The 19,678-nt window shown below is 40.4% G+C and overlaps 1 protein-coding gene across 4 annotated transcripts; it reads left to right on the top strand.

Annotated features, from left to right (window-relative positions):
- The first annotated feature begins 1,577 nt into the window (after positions 1 to 1,577).
- Positions 1,578 to 19,678, top strand: SLC25A29 (solute carrier family 25 member 29). 4 transcript variants are annotated; one of them, XM_070752310.1, is made up of 5 exons: positions 2,199 to 2,224; positions 8,890 to 8,933; positions 11,031 to 11,065; positions 12,183 to 12,266; positions 17,806 to 19,678. In XM_070752310.1, exon 5 carries the CDS (start codon positions 17,839 to 17,841, stop codon positions 18,562 to 18,564), a length of 726 nt encoding a protein of 241 aa, XP_070608411.1. In that variant the 5' UTR covers positions 2,199 to 2,224; positions 8,890 to 8,933; positions 11,031 to 11,065; positions 12,183 to 12,266; positions 17,806 to 17,838; the 3' UTR covers positions 18,565 to 19,678. The 4 variants fall into 4 exon arrangements, with proteins under 4 accessions (XP_070608386.1, XP_070608411.1, XP_070608403.1 ...); XM_070752285.1 differs by lacking the exon at positions 11,031 to 11,065 and having other exon boundaries at positions 1,578 to 2,224; XM_070752302.1 differs by lacking the exons at positions 2,199 to 2,224; positions 8,890 to 8,933 and having other exon boundaries at positions 9,375 to 11,065.

A 19,678-nucleotide genomic window follows, 5' to 3' on the forward strand; every position in this document is an offset into this window, starting at 1 on the left:
TTGTGTTTATACAAACTACTACTATCCTATACATCCTATACATGTTTGACAAATAAATAAATAAAATAAATATTTTTTAAAAAATATATCAAAAGCAAACTTTATCTTTGAGGTTAAACAGCATAGACTGGCAGATTTAGCCTTCCAGTTCATCCTAACATCTTCTGCCTCCCTCCTCTGGGCTGCCCAGATCACTGATCTCGGTTTGCAATCTGAACTAGCCGGAAAGCGAAATGATCATCCCCCCATGAATTGTTGGGCAGGAGCTCCCGCATCCTTGATGAGGAACTGGCCAGCACCTTTTAAATTTTTTAATTTTTTTTTCATTTTTCTCCACCATACGTCAAATGATTACATCCATGTAAACCAAACATAATTTTAAAAAAATCACCCACAATATCTTGCTTTGACTTCAGTCTAAAACATTACAAGCAATATCTGCCAGTCTGAACTTCCATTTTCTATTCACTCAACCTTCCTTTCCTTTCTTCTTCTCCTTCTCTCCCTTCTACTTTTTTAAACTCTCTCTCTCCCCATTCCTTCTCCAAACTCTCCACCTTCTTTCTCCTCGTACCTGTCTACTTCCTCTCCTTCTTTCTTTACCTTCCTGGGTGAAATATCTCTAATTCTAAAAAAAAAAATCATTTATTGGAATAGAATAGGATAGGATAGAATAGAATATAACAGAATAGAATTCTCTATTGGCCAAGTGTGATTGGACACACAAGGAATTTGTCTTTGGTGCATATGTTCTCACTGTACATAAAAGAAAACATACAAGGGGTCAAATAAGCAATGAGGAAACAATATTAATAAAAATCTTAAGGATTCAAGCAATAAGTTACAGTCATAGTCATTAGTGGGAGGAAATGGGTGATAGGAATGATGGGGAAAAAACAGACAGTGAATAGTTTGATAGTATTGAGGGAATTACAGTACAGTACTGTATTTGTTTTGTAGAATGATGGTGTTCTTGAAAAAACTATTCTTGTGTCTAGTTGTCTTGGTGTGCAGGGCTGTATAGCATCATTTTGAGGGTAGGAGTTGAAACAGTTTATGTCCAGGATGTGAGGGGTCAGTAAATATTTTGACAGCCCTCTTTTTGACTCCTGCAGTATACAGGTCCTCAATGGAAGGCAAATTGGCAGCAATTTGGGTTTTTTTCTGCAGTTCTCATTATCCTCTGAAGTTTCTTTCTCTCTCTCTCTCTCTCTCTCTCTCTCTCTCTCTCTCTCTCTCCCTTTCTTTCTTTCGACTTCTATCCCGCCCAATCCCGAAGGACTCAGGGTAGCTTACAAACACCAATGTAAATACAAAACAATAAAAAGAAGTCAAATTTAAAATAAAAAACCCCTATAAAACCCTAATTAACAACCCATAAATTAAGCAATCACAACAACATGCATACACTAATCATCCATACGATTTGGCCATGGTAGTTGTTGGGTTGCAGAACCAAACCAGGCAGTGATTAGAGACTGACTGGCAGTCACTGCCCCGCCACCTTCTGGATAGGAGCCAGCGCGCCGCCCCCCTAAAGCGGCCTTTAAACCCGCAGCACCTGCCCGGCTTTGCGCAGATGCGCTGGCAACAACGGCGGAGGCCGGTATTTCCCCGGCTCTAGTAGGCGGCGCTGCCTCCCTTTCCTTTCCCCGCCGCCCCGAGGCTTCCGCAGCCGCCGCCTTCCCGCGGCCCAGACGCCGCCCAGCGGATCGCCCAATCGAGGGCCCGAGCGGAGGGCACCGCTGGAAGGGCGTCGTCTCGCAAGCGGCCTTCCTATTGGAGGCGGCCTTTTCCCCCATAAGGCTCGGTCTCTCCCCCCACCCCACCTTCCTCTCGCTGGCGTCAGAAATAGAAACGGCTCCGTCTAGTTGGGCGACAATCGAGGAACGCGCCGGCTCGAAGGGCGCCTTGGATTTTTTTTTCCCTGTCAGAACGCGCATAGGGGAGGCCGACGGAGCCAAAGGAAAGGACGAGCTTTCCGAAGAGCCTCCGGATTTTAAGCCTTTCCAGCCAAGCCCAAACTCCCCTCCTTTTATTCCGTCGTCAAGGAAACTCCGTTACGGTGCTCGGAGCCCCGCGGAGGCGCATTGCAACCCCAATCAAGAAATCATTTAAAAAGAAAACCCGGAGCGAAGCGCATTTTTAAAGTCTTTTTTTTTTCCAAAACACGCGTCGGGCGCAGCGATCATGGCGCTGGATTTCCTCGCAGGCTGCGTAGGAGGTAAGTGAGAAGCGGCGCCCCGAGCGATGGGGAGGGAGATCGAGGGGGGGGGGGTTACGGAGATGATGCCACGGCGGTGAATAGGTGGCGTAGATGAGGGAGGGAGGGAGACAGAGACAGACAGCCATCAGAGAGAGAGAGGGGAAGCTGCGGTAGGCTGGCGATGGCCACCTCTCCCCTCCGCGGCTTGGCGCACTGCAGTGAAGATGCGCTGCCCACCCGCCCGAGGGAGGCCGGGAGGTGTTGCCTTCGTGCGCAGCCGCTTATAGAAAGCGAGGAGGGGGGGAAAGAGACGAGCCGAAGCCTCCCCGCGAGCGGAGAATTGCTTGTCTCGTTTTTTCGGACTCCCCCTTTGTTGAGGTGCACCTGAGGAGATGCCTGCCGGAGCTTTTCACGCCGCGCAAAATCGCCGAAGGACTATTGCAGTGTCTCCCAACCTTGGCAACTTGAAGATATTTGGACTTCAACTCCCAGAATTCCCCAGCCAGCGAATGCTGGCTGGGGAATTCTGGGAGTTGAAGTCCAGATATCTTCAAGTTGCCAAGGTTGGGAAACACTGGACTATTGGGAAACCTTTGGGGTGGCTTCGGGTGTAGGTCGGCTACCTCTCTACTTTGCAGCCTTGGCGAGGCTATTGTGCCCTTAAAAGCGGAAACCGGCTCTTCCTCTTTTTTCTTCTTATCTTCTCCTCCTCGACCAACTTTCCAAAGCGGGAAACTGGGGTGGGGTGGGGGGTTGACTTAGGACGTGGCCCAATCCGTCTATTATAATTATTATAATAGATAATTATTATAAACAGATAGCTCTGATTTAAGTGTTAATGGAAGGAAATCCTAGAATTTAGATATAGGCTTTCGGTTTAAAGTAATATTTAAAATATGACTTACCTCAGTCACACTATAAACCAAGTATCTGGACTCCCCGTTTGTGGGCTGAGGAGAAAGAGTTTTTGTGAAGGCCAAAGCAGCCCAGAACTCATTTTCCCAGTCTGATTTATCTTTTGGCATGATTTTCACCCCCTCCCCCTTTTAGGTAGTTTATTTCTTGGACACTAAATAAATACTGACGGGGAAGAATAGAGGCAAATTAATTTTTACAGGGAAAATGCTTGGCTTTCCGGCTGCTGCTTCTACCCAAAAAACACCTAACTCAGACTTCTCTCTCCTGTCACTGTGGGAGCATTTTTATTTTTTTAGAAAAGGGAAGGCTTATTCCAACACAGGATTCAAATCAAATTAAATTATTGATTTTTTTTATTAAGTGTTTAAGGTCCTTCCCAACTATGATTTTTATCTGTACTGTCTCCACACAGATTCACAGTACAGTATTTCTCAGTTCCCTTTCCATTGTGAAATCACATGAGAAGGAGTTTCTAGTATTCGGTTTATCTGAAGCTGGAGAGTAATGTTACCCTGTTACCCATAGCAAAGTGTAAATCAGGTTTTCCCAGCTAGATTCTCTTTTACATTTAAGGGTGTGTGTGTGTAGAAAATTAAAAATCGAGGGGGGGGGACCTTTTTCAGTTTACAACTTACTGGTTTTAGTCATAGCCTCCCAGGAATTTTGGAATTCGTTCAATTCCAAATATGTGGGTAATTTAATTTTACTTCCTCATAGTTGCTTTTAATTAAGTCCCAGAACATAAAACAAGGTTGCTTTGTTGTCACAATGATGTAAATAACATTTTCCAGTGTACTCGCCCTTGTTTTCATTTCTACCACAAGATATTTATTTGCTTTTTATGCGTCTTTCCGCCAAGAGTTGAAAATGGCATACATAGTACTCCCTTCTTTAATTTTTCTTGCAAGGAATCAGTGGACTGAAAGAGACAAAGTCATTTTTGTGCCTTAAATTTATACTTGAGGCTTTCTGGTTCTACCCCATGGTTGCATAATATTGATTCACAGATGCTGGTAATCTCTAGCCAATTGAATCTTTCCCTTAGTTACTAACTTCTCTATGTCATCACATAGTCAAGAATGCTGTTCTTCAGAAATTCAGCATGTAAGCTATTTAAATGCAACTTAAAAATGGTTTGATAAGGTCTTAACACATTGAATGCTGCAGGACACATATGTGATTTTAAAGGAAGAACTTCAAATGCTAAATTGCTTTAGCATTTAACCCTGCCTTAGTCCCAAAGATAAATGCTTCAAAACAAAATGTGTAGTTTTATGTGTATGTAACACCCTGACACTCAAAGGCTTGTCCTCATTTCCTATAACAAATGCATATAGATGTATCAGTTTATTGTAGTGTAAGCTGACTAGATTTGTAGACATTGCCTTCCTTTTAGCCTGTGTTGGAATTGTTCACATGATGCAAGATTCACAAATGCCTTGCAGACAGAGTGTATCTGTCCTGCCTCCTACAAAGCAGGCTATCAAGATTTGAGTAGAAAAGATAAGCTCTTCTGATCAAGCGGTGTTGGAATGCAGAAGGAGGTGTAATTTACATCTATTCTAGCAAAGAAAGAGAAAGGGGTGGGATTAGCCTCCCTTTGTTCAGATAAGGAATGTGGGAGGTTTTATTAGGCACAAAGGATTTTCCTTTAGCCCAGAGCGTCAAGAGTACTGATTTTATGCAGATAAAAATAAAGGATTACATTCTTAACAGGATATTTGTAATCTTTTGGAAAAGGATTTGTATTAGAGGTATGGTGATACTTCGTATTTTATTTTCCATCATTTGAGAATGCTAGCATACAAGCAGTGAAGGGCTTTCAAAATGTTTATTACCACACTGTGGGCGTGGCTTATGCAGGACGGCCTGCATTTTCTTTCAACATCTTTCAGTGCAAATTGGGTGCTCTGGGATGGAGCTCCATTTTCGCTACCCCACTGCGCTCCCCCCTCTCCAGGCAGTAGCCCACCCCTGCATACAAGCCACTTCTATTAATTTTTTTTCTCATCACACTTGCATTAGTATTGGGTAAATTTAGTTTTGCCTGTACAAAATTATTAACCTGTGTGCTGGTTTAACAGCTATAAAAATATAGCAGTCTTCTAGCTGAACATGGAGAGAATTTATCTATAATAATGCAAATTGTAGTTTTACCAGTACATACTGAGAAAGTAGTGTCATTGATGGAATGGGAATCATATGTCCCTGTCATAGCTGTTTCTTTTGGCAGAATGTTCTAAACTTGGATAGATCAGAGGCAGCCTTGGTTCTCTTGGAGCCAAAGGCCGTTTGGCCCTCCTGAAAGGTTTCCAAACCATTAACTTTGCCATCCTGTCCTATTTCCTGGTGCTGCTTCAGGTGATTTCCTCCCATTTGAAAATAATTGATGATGATGTAGAATGAAATTGTTCCCCATCCCTTTCTTACAAATGGAAAATTGGTAGGAAATAATCTGCCATTTCAGTCCCTTTCTCTTTAAAATGGCAGAAATACCCTATAAAGAGTGAAACATTAAGCTTGCCCAGAGGATAAATATTTAGCTCTGTTGAGGAATCATTTAGAATAGAATAACAGCTGGAAGGGATCTTGGAGGTCTTCTAGTCCAACCCCCTGCTTAGCCAGGAAATTCTACATCACTTCAGACAATTGGTTATCCAACATCTTTTTAAAATCTTCCAGTGTTGGAGCATTTACAACCTCTGGAAGCAAGTTTTTCCACTGTAATTGTTCTGTCAGGAAATTTCTCCTTGATTAGTTTCCACCCATTGCTTCTTGTCCTACCCTCAGGTGTTTTGGAGAAGCACCCTCTTCTTTGTTTTTGTTTTTTGTAGTATTTTTTTAATATTTTTAGCTCCACATCCATACATATATTAGTGCATACAGTATACCTTAAAACACAATATCAATAACATAGTTACATAATTCTATCTGATCTGTTATATTTCCATATCTGCACCTCTATCATGTTAATTTATCAGTCTGTATTCCTGCTTTTCTTTCTCACTCCCCTCCCACTCTCTCCATCTCTTCCATCTACCTTCCCTTCTCTCTTTCCATCCTTCCTCTCTCCATCCCACCTCTTCCTTTCTCCAACTACTTCCTTTTTCTCCCTCTAAGCCAGTGGTTCCCAACCTTTTTTTGGCCATGCCCATCTAAGCATCTTTAAAATCCGGAGGCCTCCTCTCCCATGACATATAATTCTTATTATTCAAAAAGTGAACTACTCACGCAGAGAAAGCCTTAAAAGGCCATTAACTAGGTTTAAACAAGGTTCCAATTGACCCCATTAAATATGAAATTGCCTCCCTGTGGGAAGCACTACTCTAAGCCTTCTCTTGAGTGATTTTGATTCTAATAACTCTTATATTAAACAGATTGATAGTATCTTACTCGGTAGTTATATTCTTTTGGTGTCTATTTATTTATTTATTTATTTATTATTTGATTTGATTTCTATGCCACCCTATTCCTCGGACTTTAAAATGTTTATAGCCATTATCCTTTAATTCAGTGTTTTTCAACCAGTGTGCCGTGGCACACTAGTGTGCCGTGAGACATGGTCAAGTGTGCCGCGAAGCTCAGAGAGAGAAAGAAAACAAGAGAGAGAGAAAGAAAGAGCAAGAGGGAGAGAAAGCAAGCAAGCAAGAGAGAGAGAAAGTAAACAAGAGAGAGAGAAAGAAAGAGAGAGAGAGAAAGAGCAAGAGGGAGAGAAAGCAAGCAAGCAACAGAGAGAAAGAAAACAAGAGAGAAAGAAAGCAAGAGAGAGAGAAAGAAAGCAAGAGAGAGAGAGAAAGAAAGCAAGAGAGACAAAAAGAAAGAGAACGGGAGAGAGAGAGAAAGAGAGAAAGAAAGATAACAAGAGAGAAAGCAAGCAAGAGAGAGAGTAAGAGAGAGAGAGAAAGAAAGAAAGAGAGAGAGAGAGTGAGAAAGGGGGAGGGAAGGTGGGAGAGAGAAAGACATAGAGGTAGGGAGGGAGAGAGAAAGAGCAAAAAAGAGGAAAGAAGGAAGAGAGAAAGAAAGAGGGATGGAGAGAGAGAAAAAAAAAGAGGAAGGGAGAGAAAGAGGGAGGGAGAGAGAAATAGAGCGAAAGGGAGGAAGAGAGAGAGAGAGAATTTTTTTGTCCAAACTTTTTTTAGCCGCCCCCTCCACTCAATGTGCTCCATGGTTTTGTAAATATATAAAATGTGCCGTGGCTCAAAAAGGGTTGAAAATCACTGCTTTAATTATTGGTATACACTTTAAAAATAATGCTACCTCCTTACATTCTAGTTTTGTCATCTGGGTTACATCATTTATTTATCACTCCTGGTCTTTTAATTTTGTGCTCACTCTACTTCAGTTTCTAACTATATTCATTTTCTATCCAGTTATAAAACTTCATCCAAACATTATAATATTCAGATTCTTCTCTGTCTTTAAGCATCATTGTCATTCTATTCATCTCGGTGCAGTCCAAATTTTTTAAAGTATATCTTCTTCAGGTGGGATCTTAGATTGTTTCCATTTTTGTGTGAATATGATTCTTGCTACTGTTATCATATGTACAATGAAGTATGTATCTTTTTTGCCAAAGTTGTGCAAAAATGCCCAACAAAAGGACCTCTGGTTTTAGTTCTAGCTTTTGCTTCACCACTTTTTCTAACCATGTCTATATTCGAGTCCAAAATGTTTTTGCTTCTGCACATGTCCACCACATACGATAAAAAGATCCGGATATTTCCAGCATTTCATAGTTTTATCCTTAAACATTTTAGCAATTCTTTCTGGTGACATGTGTCATCTGTAAAACATTTTATATAGATTTTCTTTATAGACTGTTGCTATAATCAATTTATAGTTCCTTTCCCAAAGTTGTTTCCATTTATCTAATTCGATTGTACAGTATACCCAAAATTTTGTCCCCATTTAACCATAATATCTTCTACTTGTTCACATTCTAATTTGACACATAATAGGTAATTATATAGTTTATTGATTACATTTTTTTCATCTACACCTGTTCATATTTCATCTAATTTAGTCTTCTCCAACATAATGTTCTCTGTTTTGCCCATTGCTTCTTATCCTGCCCTCGGGTGCCTTGGAGAAGCACCTTCTTCTTTGTGTCAATCCCTGAGATATTGGAACACTGCTATCATGTCTCCACTGGTTCTTCTTTTCATTAAACTAGACATACCCAGTTCCTGCAACTGTTCTTCATATGTTTTAGCCTCCAATCATTTGTTTCTCTTCTCTGCACTCTGGACATCTTTTTTACATCGTGGTGACACCACTCACTGTAGATGGATTAGTACTTTGCTCTAAGGCAGGGGGGGAGAAAACTCCTTGCCCATGGTCCAGATGTGTCACACACTGGCCTCACCCACTCCCAATTTAGCAAAGGGGGGAAAAGTCACGATACCTTACATGATGATACTCCTGCCCGAATGTGTATTTAATGTTTGTACACAGCTCAAAAAAATAAAAGGAACACTTAAGCAACACAGTATAACTCCAAGTAAATCAAACTTCTGTGAAATCAAACTGTCCACTTGGGAAGCAACACTGATTGACAATCAATTTCACATGCTGTTGTACACATTCAACTTTGGACAGAACAAAGTATTCAGTGAGAATATTTCATTCATTCAGATCTAGGATGAGTTATTTGAGTGTTCCCTCTGTTTTTTTGAGCAGTATATTTTGCAAAGTCCTTAATGAATTCCTGTATTTTAAATAATTCCCAGTGGCATGATCTCATTGTGCTCTCTTGTTTATTTCAGGTGCTGCTGGTGTACTGGTAGGACATCCATTTGATACAGTTAAGGTGGGTTTACTTTTCACAAGCTTTCTTGGCATATGTGATTAGAAGGAAGGCAGTACTTACCTTTACAAACAGAATAGGGTAGAGATCTAGGTATTTGAGGCCATTTAAATAAAATATATCCCAGAGACATTCCAATAGACCGCACTTATAACACTGCAAGTCTCATGTTGCATACAGTGTTCCCCAGAAATGGAACATTTAGAGTTCCAGATTGTATCATTCCTTGTTTGATACACTTAAAAAATGTTGTGAAATATATATCTTCAATCATATTCTTAATAGTTCAATGGCATCTAATAAATCCTAGATACAGTTTTGAGAGTACATAACTCATTCATACTAAAATAAAATTTAAAAATGCATTTTCCTTAATCCTGCTTTATCTGGTACACTTATTTTATTTGCGTTTGAAGCAATTAATTTGTTAATTATATTGACCAGATGACTGTTTGCTGCATGATGAAACAGTCTTGCTGATTTAATGTGCTTCTTCCCATCCAAGAAAAGATGTTGTGAGTTTTCAATGACATTTTTTATTTTCTTACTTAAGACATGGATGTATATTGCTGCAGTTGGAGAGTTCCGTAGTAGATTATTTGTCAAGAAAAAAAATAAGAGTTTGGGTAATATTCACGTCTGTAAACAAGTCAAATAATATTCAAAACAGGACTGTGAAATAAGATAGTAATACAGTAATAGGAGTACAAGGATTTTGAGTTGCAAACATATTTGCATTTTTAATTTGGAAAATCCCTCACTAAAATATATGGGGCTTATTTTGAAATATGAATGTGCAGGATGATGCCGTATGTTAAGAGTATAAATTAAAACAAATGGACTTAAATCCAAGTATTTCGGCTTGTAAGAGAATTACATAACCTTTTTGAAGAGAAAATGTGCTGAATAACACTTTGAAAATAACCTTTAAAAACAAAGGAATAATTAGTAATATAAGCCTTGAGAAATATAGCTTCTTGGCTTATAAATGCATTTTCTAGTTATTTCATGGCAATAAATAATATTAGCTATGGATTCATTCTGTTAAATTGCACAGAATTTCTTTTCACATTTTTTATCAGAATTTTAGGATTTTTATCAGGTTTTAGGAATTACACTTAATCCTGCCTATGAACAGGTTCACAGAATGAGTTGACACTCCTGAATTAAAATTTATTTTAGTTTAATTACTTTGGTATATTTATATTCCACCTGTCACAAACATGGTATCTGTGGGATGTTTTAAGTGGTTATTCACTGGCTATCTTAGTTTAAAAGCAATAATTACATCATATACCCTCAAACTCTTGTCTGGGGACCAAGCTATATGCATTCTTGGAAATATGTTCAATACATTTGCTTGGTAAGAAAACTCTTAACATATTTGGGAGGTTACTTAATTTATCACAAATCATGGCGAGACATTTATAATTTGCTCAATTTCAACATGAAAACGTAAATAATTTCTTCTTTAAATAAACCTGCCTATAAAGCATTTATCTTAAATGCTTAGCTTGCTACTGTGTTTTTAAAGGGACAGTGATATGGCTATTCACACTGGGGGGGGGATCTGTTTTGCAGACAGATTTATTTGAAAGCACACCCCCAATGATTATCTTTCAAGAAAATATGGACAGGATCGTATCATTGCTGTATTTTAATCTAATCTAATTTTAATTGCTTTTGTTGTTTTATTTTAATAAAACGACTGATTTTATGAAAAGGCATTTATTAAATCTTTGTTAAGCCTTATCTAATTTGACAGTCCTTTCCCGATGAAGCTGAATAATGGAGCTAGCCACTATTTTCTCTTGAATGTTATTTTAAATAAATAAATAAATAAATGGAATGGAATTTAAAGCAAAATTTAATAACTTTCCAGTAGTTGTCACGATTAGGCAGGCTGGGTTTGTGGGACGGGGAGGGTAGGGCTTGTAAAATGGGGAAGATGCTCAACTGTTTTGGAACCAGCTCTTCAAATGGAGACTCCTGCCCCACTTTTGTTGATGTAATGTGTACAATTGCTTTGTTGCTTAACTGCCTTTACTTTTTGAGCTAGGGGCTGTCTTCATTAACAGCAAAAGTGTTACTTTGTTGTAGATGACAGATAAGCCTCATCACGGGAGAGTTACCTAGTAAGTATAGACCAGGTGAACATTCTGTTTCTCTCGGTCTTAATTTATTGCAACATTTATGATTAGTTCAAATTTTTATAAACAAGCAAAAAGTACTTTCCCTCCCCCCTTTTTTTTAGTTTTTAAAATGTTTGTAGAGTGGAGGGTGTGGGGTATGTAATGCCTTTTAACTGTATTTTTTTAAAGAAAAGTCTAACATTTGCAATTTGTTCTCTAGTGTTTTTCTTTGTCCCCTTTTGTGCTTAAAGTTTGTATATCTGTGCTAACAAGCAAAAACCTCTTAAATTGTGAATTCTGTTTCAGCATTTCCTTAAATCAGGAACCCATTTTTCATTTCCCCATACAGCTATGACTGCTTTGCGTTAACGAGTTTTAGGTATTGCTACTGGAATGTTTACTGAGCCCACTTTTGGTGTGCTTTTTACTATTTTGAATTGCCAACATTTGATTGCTATTCACCTTTATAAAATAAGAAGAAAAACCAGGAACCCATCTTAATAAAAATGATTTTTATTGAGAAATGACATTGGAACAAAAATGGAACTCTTACTGGAAAGATGCAGTGCTCTTAAGGTTTACTTTGATCCTTAAATAGTTTTAAAATATCCAGGTTCCAAATTATCCAGGATTTTCTGACCCTGTAAATCTAGTGTATAAATTACTGGAATGCATTGTATAAGATTGTTTAGACTTTTGGCAGATTTAAGTTGTGAACCTAAGCTTGTAAAAGGTCTTACAGTTGTGGTCCTATAGCTAAAAAAATGCCTGGGGAACTTACAACCAATACATTTTGAGCTTAGCTATTTATGGTTCCATAGATGAGGGACACTTAATTCTTTAGAAACATCAGGTATGCTAATTAAACCAGCAATAACTGAGCAGCCAAGTGGGGATTTGCCTCACTGAAGATCTTATTGTAACAACCTAGCAAGTTACCATTCCATATAGGATATAACTTAAATCTGAGTGGCTCCCAAAATGCAAACTGTGTTCTCTTTAATTTATTGTGGCATCATGCCTGCGCACATGTACATTATGTGTATGCACCCAAAGGTACTATCATACTATCAACTGATTTTTTTTTGCCATGTCAGTAATTTCTAATTACATTTTATAGGTACGTCTTCAAGTTCAAAGTGTGGAGAAGCCACTCTACCGTGGGACTGTACATTGTTTCCAGTCTATCATAAAGCAAGAATCTGTAAGTAACTTTCTGAATGAATGTGCATGATGGGCACTTAAGCGCACGAAGAGCTATTTATATAAAAGGAATATAGGCTCCCCTTTTATATTATGCTGGTAGTACTGGAACTGCAAAACCACCTGGTAGTTTGAAGGTACCCAAGCCACCTGTCAAGAATGGCCTTGTCCCAGGACAGAATAAGGACCATATACAAATTGCCAAAATGTTGTAGCAGTTTAACAAATTATCATTTTGTTTGATTATTTTAGACATGACTTAATTACTATTTAAAACTATTTATACCTGTACAGTGTTCCCTCGATTTTCGCAGCTTCGAACTTTGCGAAAAGTCTATACCATGGTTTTTCAAAAATATTAATTAAAAAATATTTCACGGGTTTTTTCCCTATACCACATTTTCCCCACCTGATGACGTCATATATCATCGCCAAACTTTCGTCTGCCTTTAATAAATATTTTTTTAATAAACTTTAATAAATAAACATGGTGAGTAATAATCTAAATGGTTGCTAAGGGAATGGAAAATTGCAATTTAGAGGTTTATAGTGTTAAGGGAAGGCTTGTGATACTGTTCATAGCCAAAAATAGTGTATTTACTTCTGCATCTCTAAATTCGACTTTTGCGGACGGTCTCGGAACGCATCCCCCGCGAAAAGCGAGGGAACACTGTACTTGTTGCTGAGATTGTAATCCACCAAGACATTTGTTTGCAACAGGTTAAAAAATATCTAATTAAAAAAATAGTATATGGAGGTTAAAACATTCAGGTGTAGCTTGATTTAAATAGAATCCAAATCAATGCTATTCTTATTTTTGTAAGCTAGATATATATGGATACGTTTTAATTGTATAATTGCCACATTTTTTCGGACTATAAGACACATCTCAATGTATAGGAGGAAAACAACAAAAATAGTTCTTGGCCTCTCCCAAGCTCTCAGCACATTGTGTTTACATCCTCCCAGGCCCCCAGAAGCAATCTGCAGTGCTCCACATTTTTCACCAAAACCGGGCCCATTTTGGCCATTGAACACTGCAAAATGCTTCTGGGGGGCTGGGAGGATGTAAACACAATGTGCTGAGAGCTTGGGAGATCAAAAACAGGACTGCTTTTGGCAAAAATGAGCTATGCAGAGCACTGAGGAGTGCTTCTGGGGGCCAGGGAGGGCAAGAATGTGATGTGCGGAGGGTTTGGGAGGCAAAAAACACCTGTATTCAGTCTGTAAGATGCACCTAAATTTCCACCCAATTTTAGCGGGGTGAAATATGCATCTTATACTTCGAAAAATACGGTACTATATATTGATTGATTGATTGATGGAAGATGGTTACGCCTCACCCTTCTTGTACCTCAGTTTTCTCTTGCTGGTGGTCACCCATCTGCTTTTTCACAACCTGAAATGATCAAGACCAAGACTTTACTACATTCTTTTAAACTGCTTCTTCTAATAATTAAACTTTAGCAGTGAGTATCAACAGTTCACCAGCTTTAATAAGATACCAAAAAGCATTTCAGGAAATAAAGACCAAGTCCGCGGAGAGGGGCAGCATACAAATCTAAATAATAAATAAATAAATAAATAAATAAATAAAAGTTATTTTTTTAAAAATGGCCAATGGAAAGTGAGTATGCTTAGTAAATGGGAAATGTTGGGTTTCTTGGGAAGAGGGGAAAAAAAGGAAGAAAAGAAAGCCCCACTTTAAATATTTAAATTTCTGTGATTCAGTTTATACATGATTACAGTGATCCCCCGCTCGTTGCGAGGGTTCCGTTCCAGGACCCCCCGCAATGAGCGGGTTTTCGCGAAGTAGCGCTGCGGAAGTAAAAACACCATCTGCGCATGTGCAGATGGTGTTTTTACTTCCGCAGCGCTAGCGAGGAGCCGAAGATTGGGGGCGGCGCGTGTGTTTTAAAACGTCCCCGCCGACATGGGGGGCTTGCTAGCACCCCCCCGAACCCCCAACCCGGGTTTGGGGGGGTGCTAGCGAGCCCCCCATGTCGGCGGGGACGTTTTAAAACACACGCGCCGCTTTCCAATGAGTCCCGAAGACAAACGCGGAAGTTTGACGTTTGTCTTCGGGACTCATTGGAAAGCGGCGCTTTGGAGCTGCTTTGGAGCTGAGTCCTGAAGCGAATTCGCTTCAGGACTCAGCTCCAAAGCGGCGAGAGCGAGCGCGGACAAGCCGTTCGCTGGCGCTAGCTCTCGCCGCTTTGGAGCTCAGTCCTGAAGCGAATTCGCTTCAGGACTCAGCTCGAAAGCGGCGAGAGCGAGCGTGGACAAGCCGGCATGGGGGGCTTGCCAGCACCCCCCGGACCCCCAACCCGGGTTTGGGGGGCTGCTAGGAAGCCCCCCATGCCGGCTTGTCCGCGCTCGCTCTCGCCGCTTTGGAGCTGAGTCCTGAAGCGAATTCGCTTCAGGACTCAGCTCCAAAGCGGCGAGAATGAACGGTGTGGGCGGGCGAAGGGCGGGCGGCAGCGAGGAGTTTGCGTGGGCGGTGGGGAAACTCCTTGCTGATGCCCGCTGCTCGCCCTCCCGCCAGCAACAGGGGGAAGACCCAGGGAAGCCGCCCAGCAGCTGATCTGCCGGGCGCCATCTACGCATGCGTGCCCATAGAAAAAAAGGGCATGCATGCGTAGATGGTGTTTTGACTTCCGGGTTGAAAAATCGCAAATTACCCTGTTTGCAATGGTCGGTGACGCAATAACCGGGGGATCACTGTATTTGGAAATAGGTTATCCCGAGTGTAATAGGACTCTAAGTTAAGTATATACAGCATTGCAGTGTTAGACACATGGTATCCAGTTGAATACAATAACAAACTGGTATTTTTTTATTGTGGGAATTCTGATTTTTTATTCTGAAAACAGTTTTGTCCCACAAATGTCCCAGAATCACATAACAGATACTAAGCACAGAACTATGGTCTTGGGAAAAGATGGAGCTCTTTAAGGCATAACAGATGGATGCCATGTACATGCTGAAAAGATAAATTCTTGAGATAAATTTTAAAATATTGCATTCTCACCCTCACTAGAGAAGATAGTATAGTATAGTAAAATCCATAACAACCCACAAAACAATAACAGCAGCAGTAGCACTAATGGCACAGATCTTAATATGGCTGATAATTTCCAAAGGCTTTCCAGGCTTCTCTATCATCAAAAGCCATGACATGAGGCCATTCCTTCGTAGTTCCATCCATATTTAAGCTTAGTTTAATTTTGCAAATTGGGTGGATGTTTGGTACTCCTACCAGGTGGTGAATAAATCAAATTCACTATTGCCTAGTTGTAACAGAACTATTGCTTTGTGGGAATATTGCAATAACAACTGCCACAAGTTTAGAATATATCCAGAGATATGCATAGTAATTACTGTGGACCGGGGTGTCAAGCTCGATTTCATTGAGGGCCATATCCGACTTGTGATTGACTTAGGGGGCCATGTGTATGTGGCCGCAGTGGATATTGCAGCCCATGTGGCTTCCCTTCCCCAGGACCATCCCGTGTGGGGAAAAAGCAACATGGACTTCCAGGGAGGGAGTCGGGGGAGGAAGAGGGGGAGAAAGAAAGAAAGATGGGAATGAGGAGGAAGCTGGCCATCTTATTTATTTATTTATTTATTTATTTATTTATTTATTTATTCATTCATTCATTCATTCATTCATTCATTCATTCATTCATTCATTCGATTTTTATGCCGCCCTTCTCCTTAGACTCAAGGCAGCTTACAACATGTTAGCAATAGCACTTTTTTTTAAATAGAGCCAGCCTATTGCCCCCACAATCCGGGTCCTCATTTTACCCACCTCGGAAGGATGGAAGGCTGAGTCAACCTTGAGCCGGTGATGAGATCTTCCTTTCTTTCTCCCCCTCTTCCTCCCCTGACTCCCTCCCTGGAAGTCCATGTTGCTTCCTCCTCTGCACTGAAAAAGGAATGAGTTTTCAGAGAAGGGAGGCATACAAATCTAATAAATAATAATGAGGGATGGGGGAGAGATTGGCAGTGTTGCTGGTGGTTGTACTTACTGCGCCTATGGCTTTCCCATGCAGGGATGGTCCTGGAGAAGGGAAGCCACATGGGCTGCAAGGCCTGGCCAGCGAGCAGGCCATGGAGGGGGTGGTAGGCGCGGTGCTGATCTGTAACTGGATGGTGGCTATGTGGCCGGGAACATGATGAGCCTCAGAGCCATGTCTGCTGCTTTGGCCCACTTGGCTTGGGCCAGGGCTGAGCCACAGGTCCTTCACTGTCTCAAGGGCAGCTCCCACGGTACAGATTTAGCCAAATTGTGGGCCAGGTCTGGCCCACAGGCCTTGAGTTTACCATGTATATGAATGTGTTCTTGTTTTAGAAATAGCAATAGCATTTAGACTTCTCTAAGTGGTTTACACAGAGTAAGCATATTGCCCTCAGTAATCTGAGTCCTCATTTTACCGACCTTGGAAGGAGGGAAGGCTGAGCCTACTGACATTCGATTTGCCAAACTGCTAGTAGATCAGTAAAAGTAGCTTGCAGTACTGCACTCTAACCACTGCCCACCGAGGTTCTTAGGGCAGGATGCTTAATTACATTAGTATCCATTTCAGCCTTAAAGTTTTGGAAGGCTTGGGGGAAGCACTGATTTCCTTTTCTGCCTCCAAAGAAATCTCAAAAAAAGGATTGATGCTTTTCTTGCTACTTTACTGTTGATCTCAGTTCCTCATTTGGAAGATGAAAACTTCAGGATTCATACAGAAAGTAACCTCAAGTTCCTGACAGCGGTAATACAGATGTGCATTTGATTCTTAAAGAGATGTGCTCGGTAGAAACGGAGTCCTGTTTGCCGTGATAATAACTCCAGCAGTTAGTAGTAATTTTTGTTACCTTGATGCACCTAATCCCTTGGTGGTGCAGTGGTTAGAATGCAGTACTGCAAGCTACGTCTGCTGATCACCAGCTGCCAGCACTTTTTTTTATTTTATTTATTTATTTTATTCTTCGTCCAATATACAATACATATGGAAGAGAATAGACATTAAGTAATATATATAAAGATAGAAAGTAAAAAAGAAGAGAAGTAGATGGGAGGGAGAGAATATATATGATATAAGAGATAGGGAGAGAATATATATGATATATGATATAAGGAAAGGCAATTGGACAGGGAACGACTTTGGCAGATTGAATCTCAGTAGACTCAAGGTTGACCCAGTCTTCCATCCTTCCAAGGTCGGTAAAATGAGGACCCAGATTGTTATAATAATAATAATAATAATAATAATAATAATAATAATAATAATAATAATAATAATTATTATTATTATTATTATTATTATTAATTAGATTTGTATGCCGCCCCTCCCCGCAGACTCAGGGTGGCAATATGTGCCAACTCTCTGTAAACCGCTTAGAAAGGCCTGTAAAGCGGTATATAAATGTAAAATGCTATTGCTATTGTTGATTTGTCTCCTGATCATTATGGTCTCTGTTTCGTTAGAACATGAATCCAATCCAGATTACGGGGGTGCTCATCATCTGTTTGTTTGTTCATCTAGGCTCTTGGACTTTATAAAGGTATTGGATCGCCTATGATGGGCCTCACCTTCATTAACGCCCTTGTCTTTGGCGTTCAAGGGAATGCGCTCCGTGCTCTTGGAAAGGACACGCCCATACATCAATTCCTTGCAGGCTCAGCAGCAGGTGCCATTCAGTGTGTGATCTGCTGTCCTATGGAACTGGCTAAGACACGGATGCAGCTGCAGGGCACAGGGGAATACAAGTTGAAGTCCAAGAACTACAAAAACTCTCTGGACTGCTTGGTGAAGATCTATCGGAAGGAGGGCCTAAGAGGCATCAACAAGGGAATGGTCTCCACATTTCTGAGAGAGACCCCCAGCTTTGGTTTCTACTTTTTAACATACGACTGCCTCACGAGGTATCTCGGGTGTGAAGCGGAAGATAGTTACATCGTTCCCAAACTTCTCCTGGCAGGGGGCATGTCTGGCATAGTCTCCTGGCTCTCTACATATCCTGTGGATGTAATCAAGTCCCGCCTTCAGGCGGATGGAGTTGGAGGCGTCGTACGGTACCAGGGTATTCTGGACTGCATTAGAAAAAGCTACAAAGATGAGGGCCCAAGGGTGTTCACAAAGGGTCTTACATCCACCTTGCTTCGGGCTTTCCCTGTTAATGCTGCAACATTTGCCACTGTTACAATATTCCTTACATATATGAGATCAGAGGACGGCCAGATCAGAAGCGATTTAAGTGGATGTGAGGCTGGTCCAGTGATCCAACAACCTTCAAGTTTTTAAATTGACTGGAAGATAAAAGTTGTACCTGTTACATGTAAGATGTCAACATTTTTTTAAAAAGAATATTTGAATACCGAGAGTATACATTTTGGTCTGTATAAAGTATCTTTTTAAAAATCTCATTTATAAAAGCTGGGAAGACAAGAAACTCGGACAATAAAAGGATTTTCCCTTTGAACATGTGCTCAAGCCACATCGGCTGGATTTTTCCAGTGGTATCCTTGACTTCAATTCCCAAAATTCCCAGCCAGCACATTATTAACAAAATCCAACGCAGTCATTAATTGAAGTCAGTGTCAACGTATTGCAGACAGCTCAAAATGGCTACTACATCTATCAGTCTTGATGCTAAATTCCTATTCAGACTCTGTTCAAACAGGAAGAGAAGAAATGGTGCTTTGGACAGATAATGAAGGCTTCTGTGCACAGATGTTACACCTCTTTCGTGTTTATTGGGAGCATAGGACTAGAGACAGCAGCATACTTCTCTCAACACACATTAAAAGGTCTGGATGGATTCTCTGTTCTGATTATTGCTCAATCTGACCACTGTATTCAATTTAGAGCTGAAAAATGTAGGTCTCGGTAAATCTTGGTAAATGTAGAGTTAAAAAAGCCCAAACATTTGTTTCATTTTCCTGCACTTTATCCTAAAGGAGCTCGTGTTTTTCCAAATAATTTTAGCTTATCATTTGCAACCATCTGATCAGTGACCCTCCATCAGTGGAAACTGATGGAGATGAACAACATTTGGATAACTACAAGCCTTTCCTTGATTCTGTATTTTAACAGCCTGTCACAAGTCATTCTGTAGCTGATGTAAGTTGCACTTTTTACCATTCTTGTTAATTAGCAGAACTTGTCAGGAACCTGTGGCCTCTTTCTGCTAATTGTGAATATTTTAGTAGAGAGTACAAACAGCCTCCTTTATAATTTGATCAGTATGCAGTAAGGTCAATATCTCAGTCATGCTGTTTTGTATATAGATGCTTTCCCTGCTATTTTTAGATTGTGGTTTGTTTTTCTGTGCTACTAGTGGTACCTCTATGCCGCCCCGAGTCTTCGGAGAGGGGCGGCATACAAATCTAAGTAATAAAATAAATAAATAAATAAA

The sequence above is a fragment of the Erythrolamprus reginae genome, chromosome 1 (genome assembly GCF_031021105.1).
Source record: "Erythrolamprus reginae isolate rEryReg1 chromosome 1, rEryReg1.hap1, whole genome shotgun sequence".
Classification (NCBI taxonomy): Eukaryota; Metazoa; Chordata; class Lepidosauria; order Squamata; family Dipsadidae; genus Erythrolamprus; species Erythrolamprus reginae.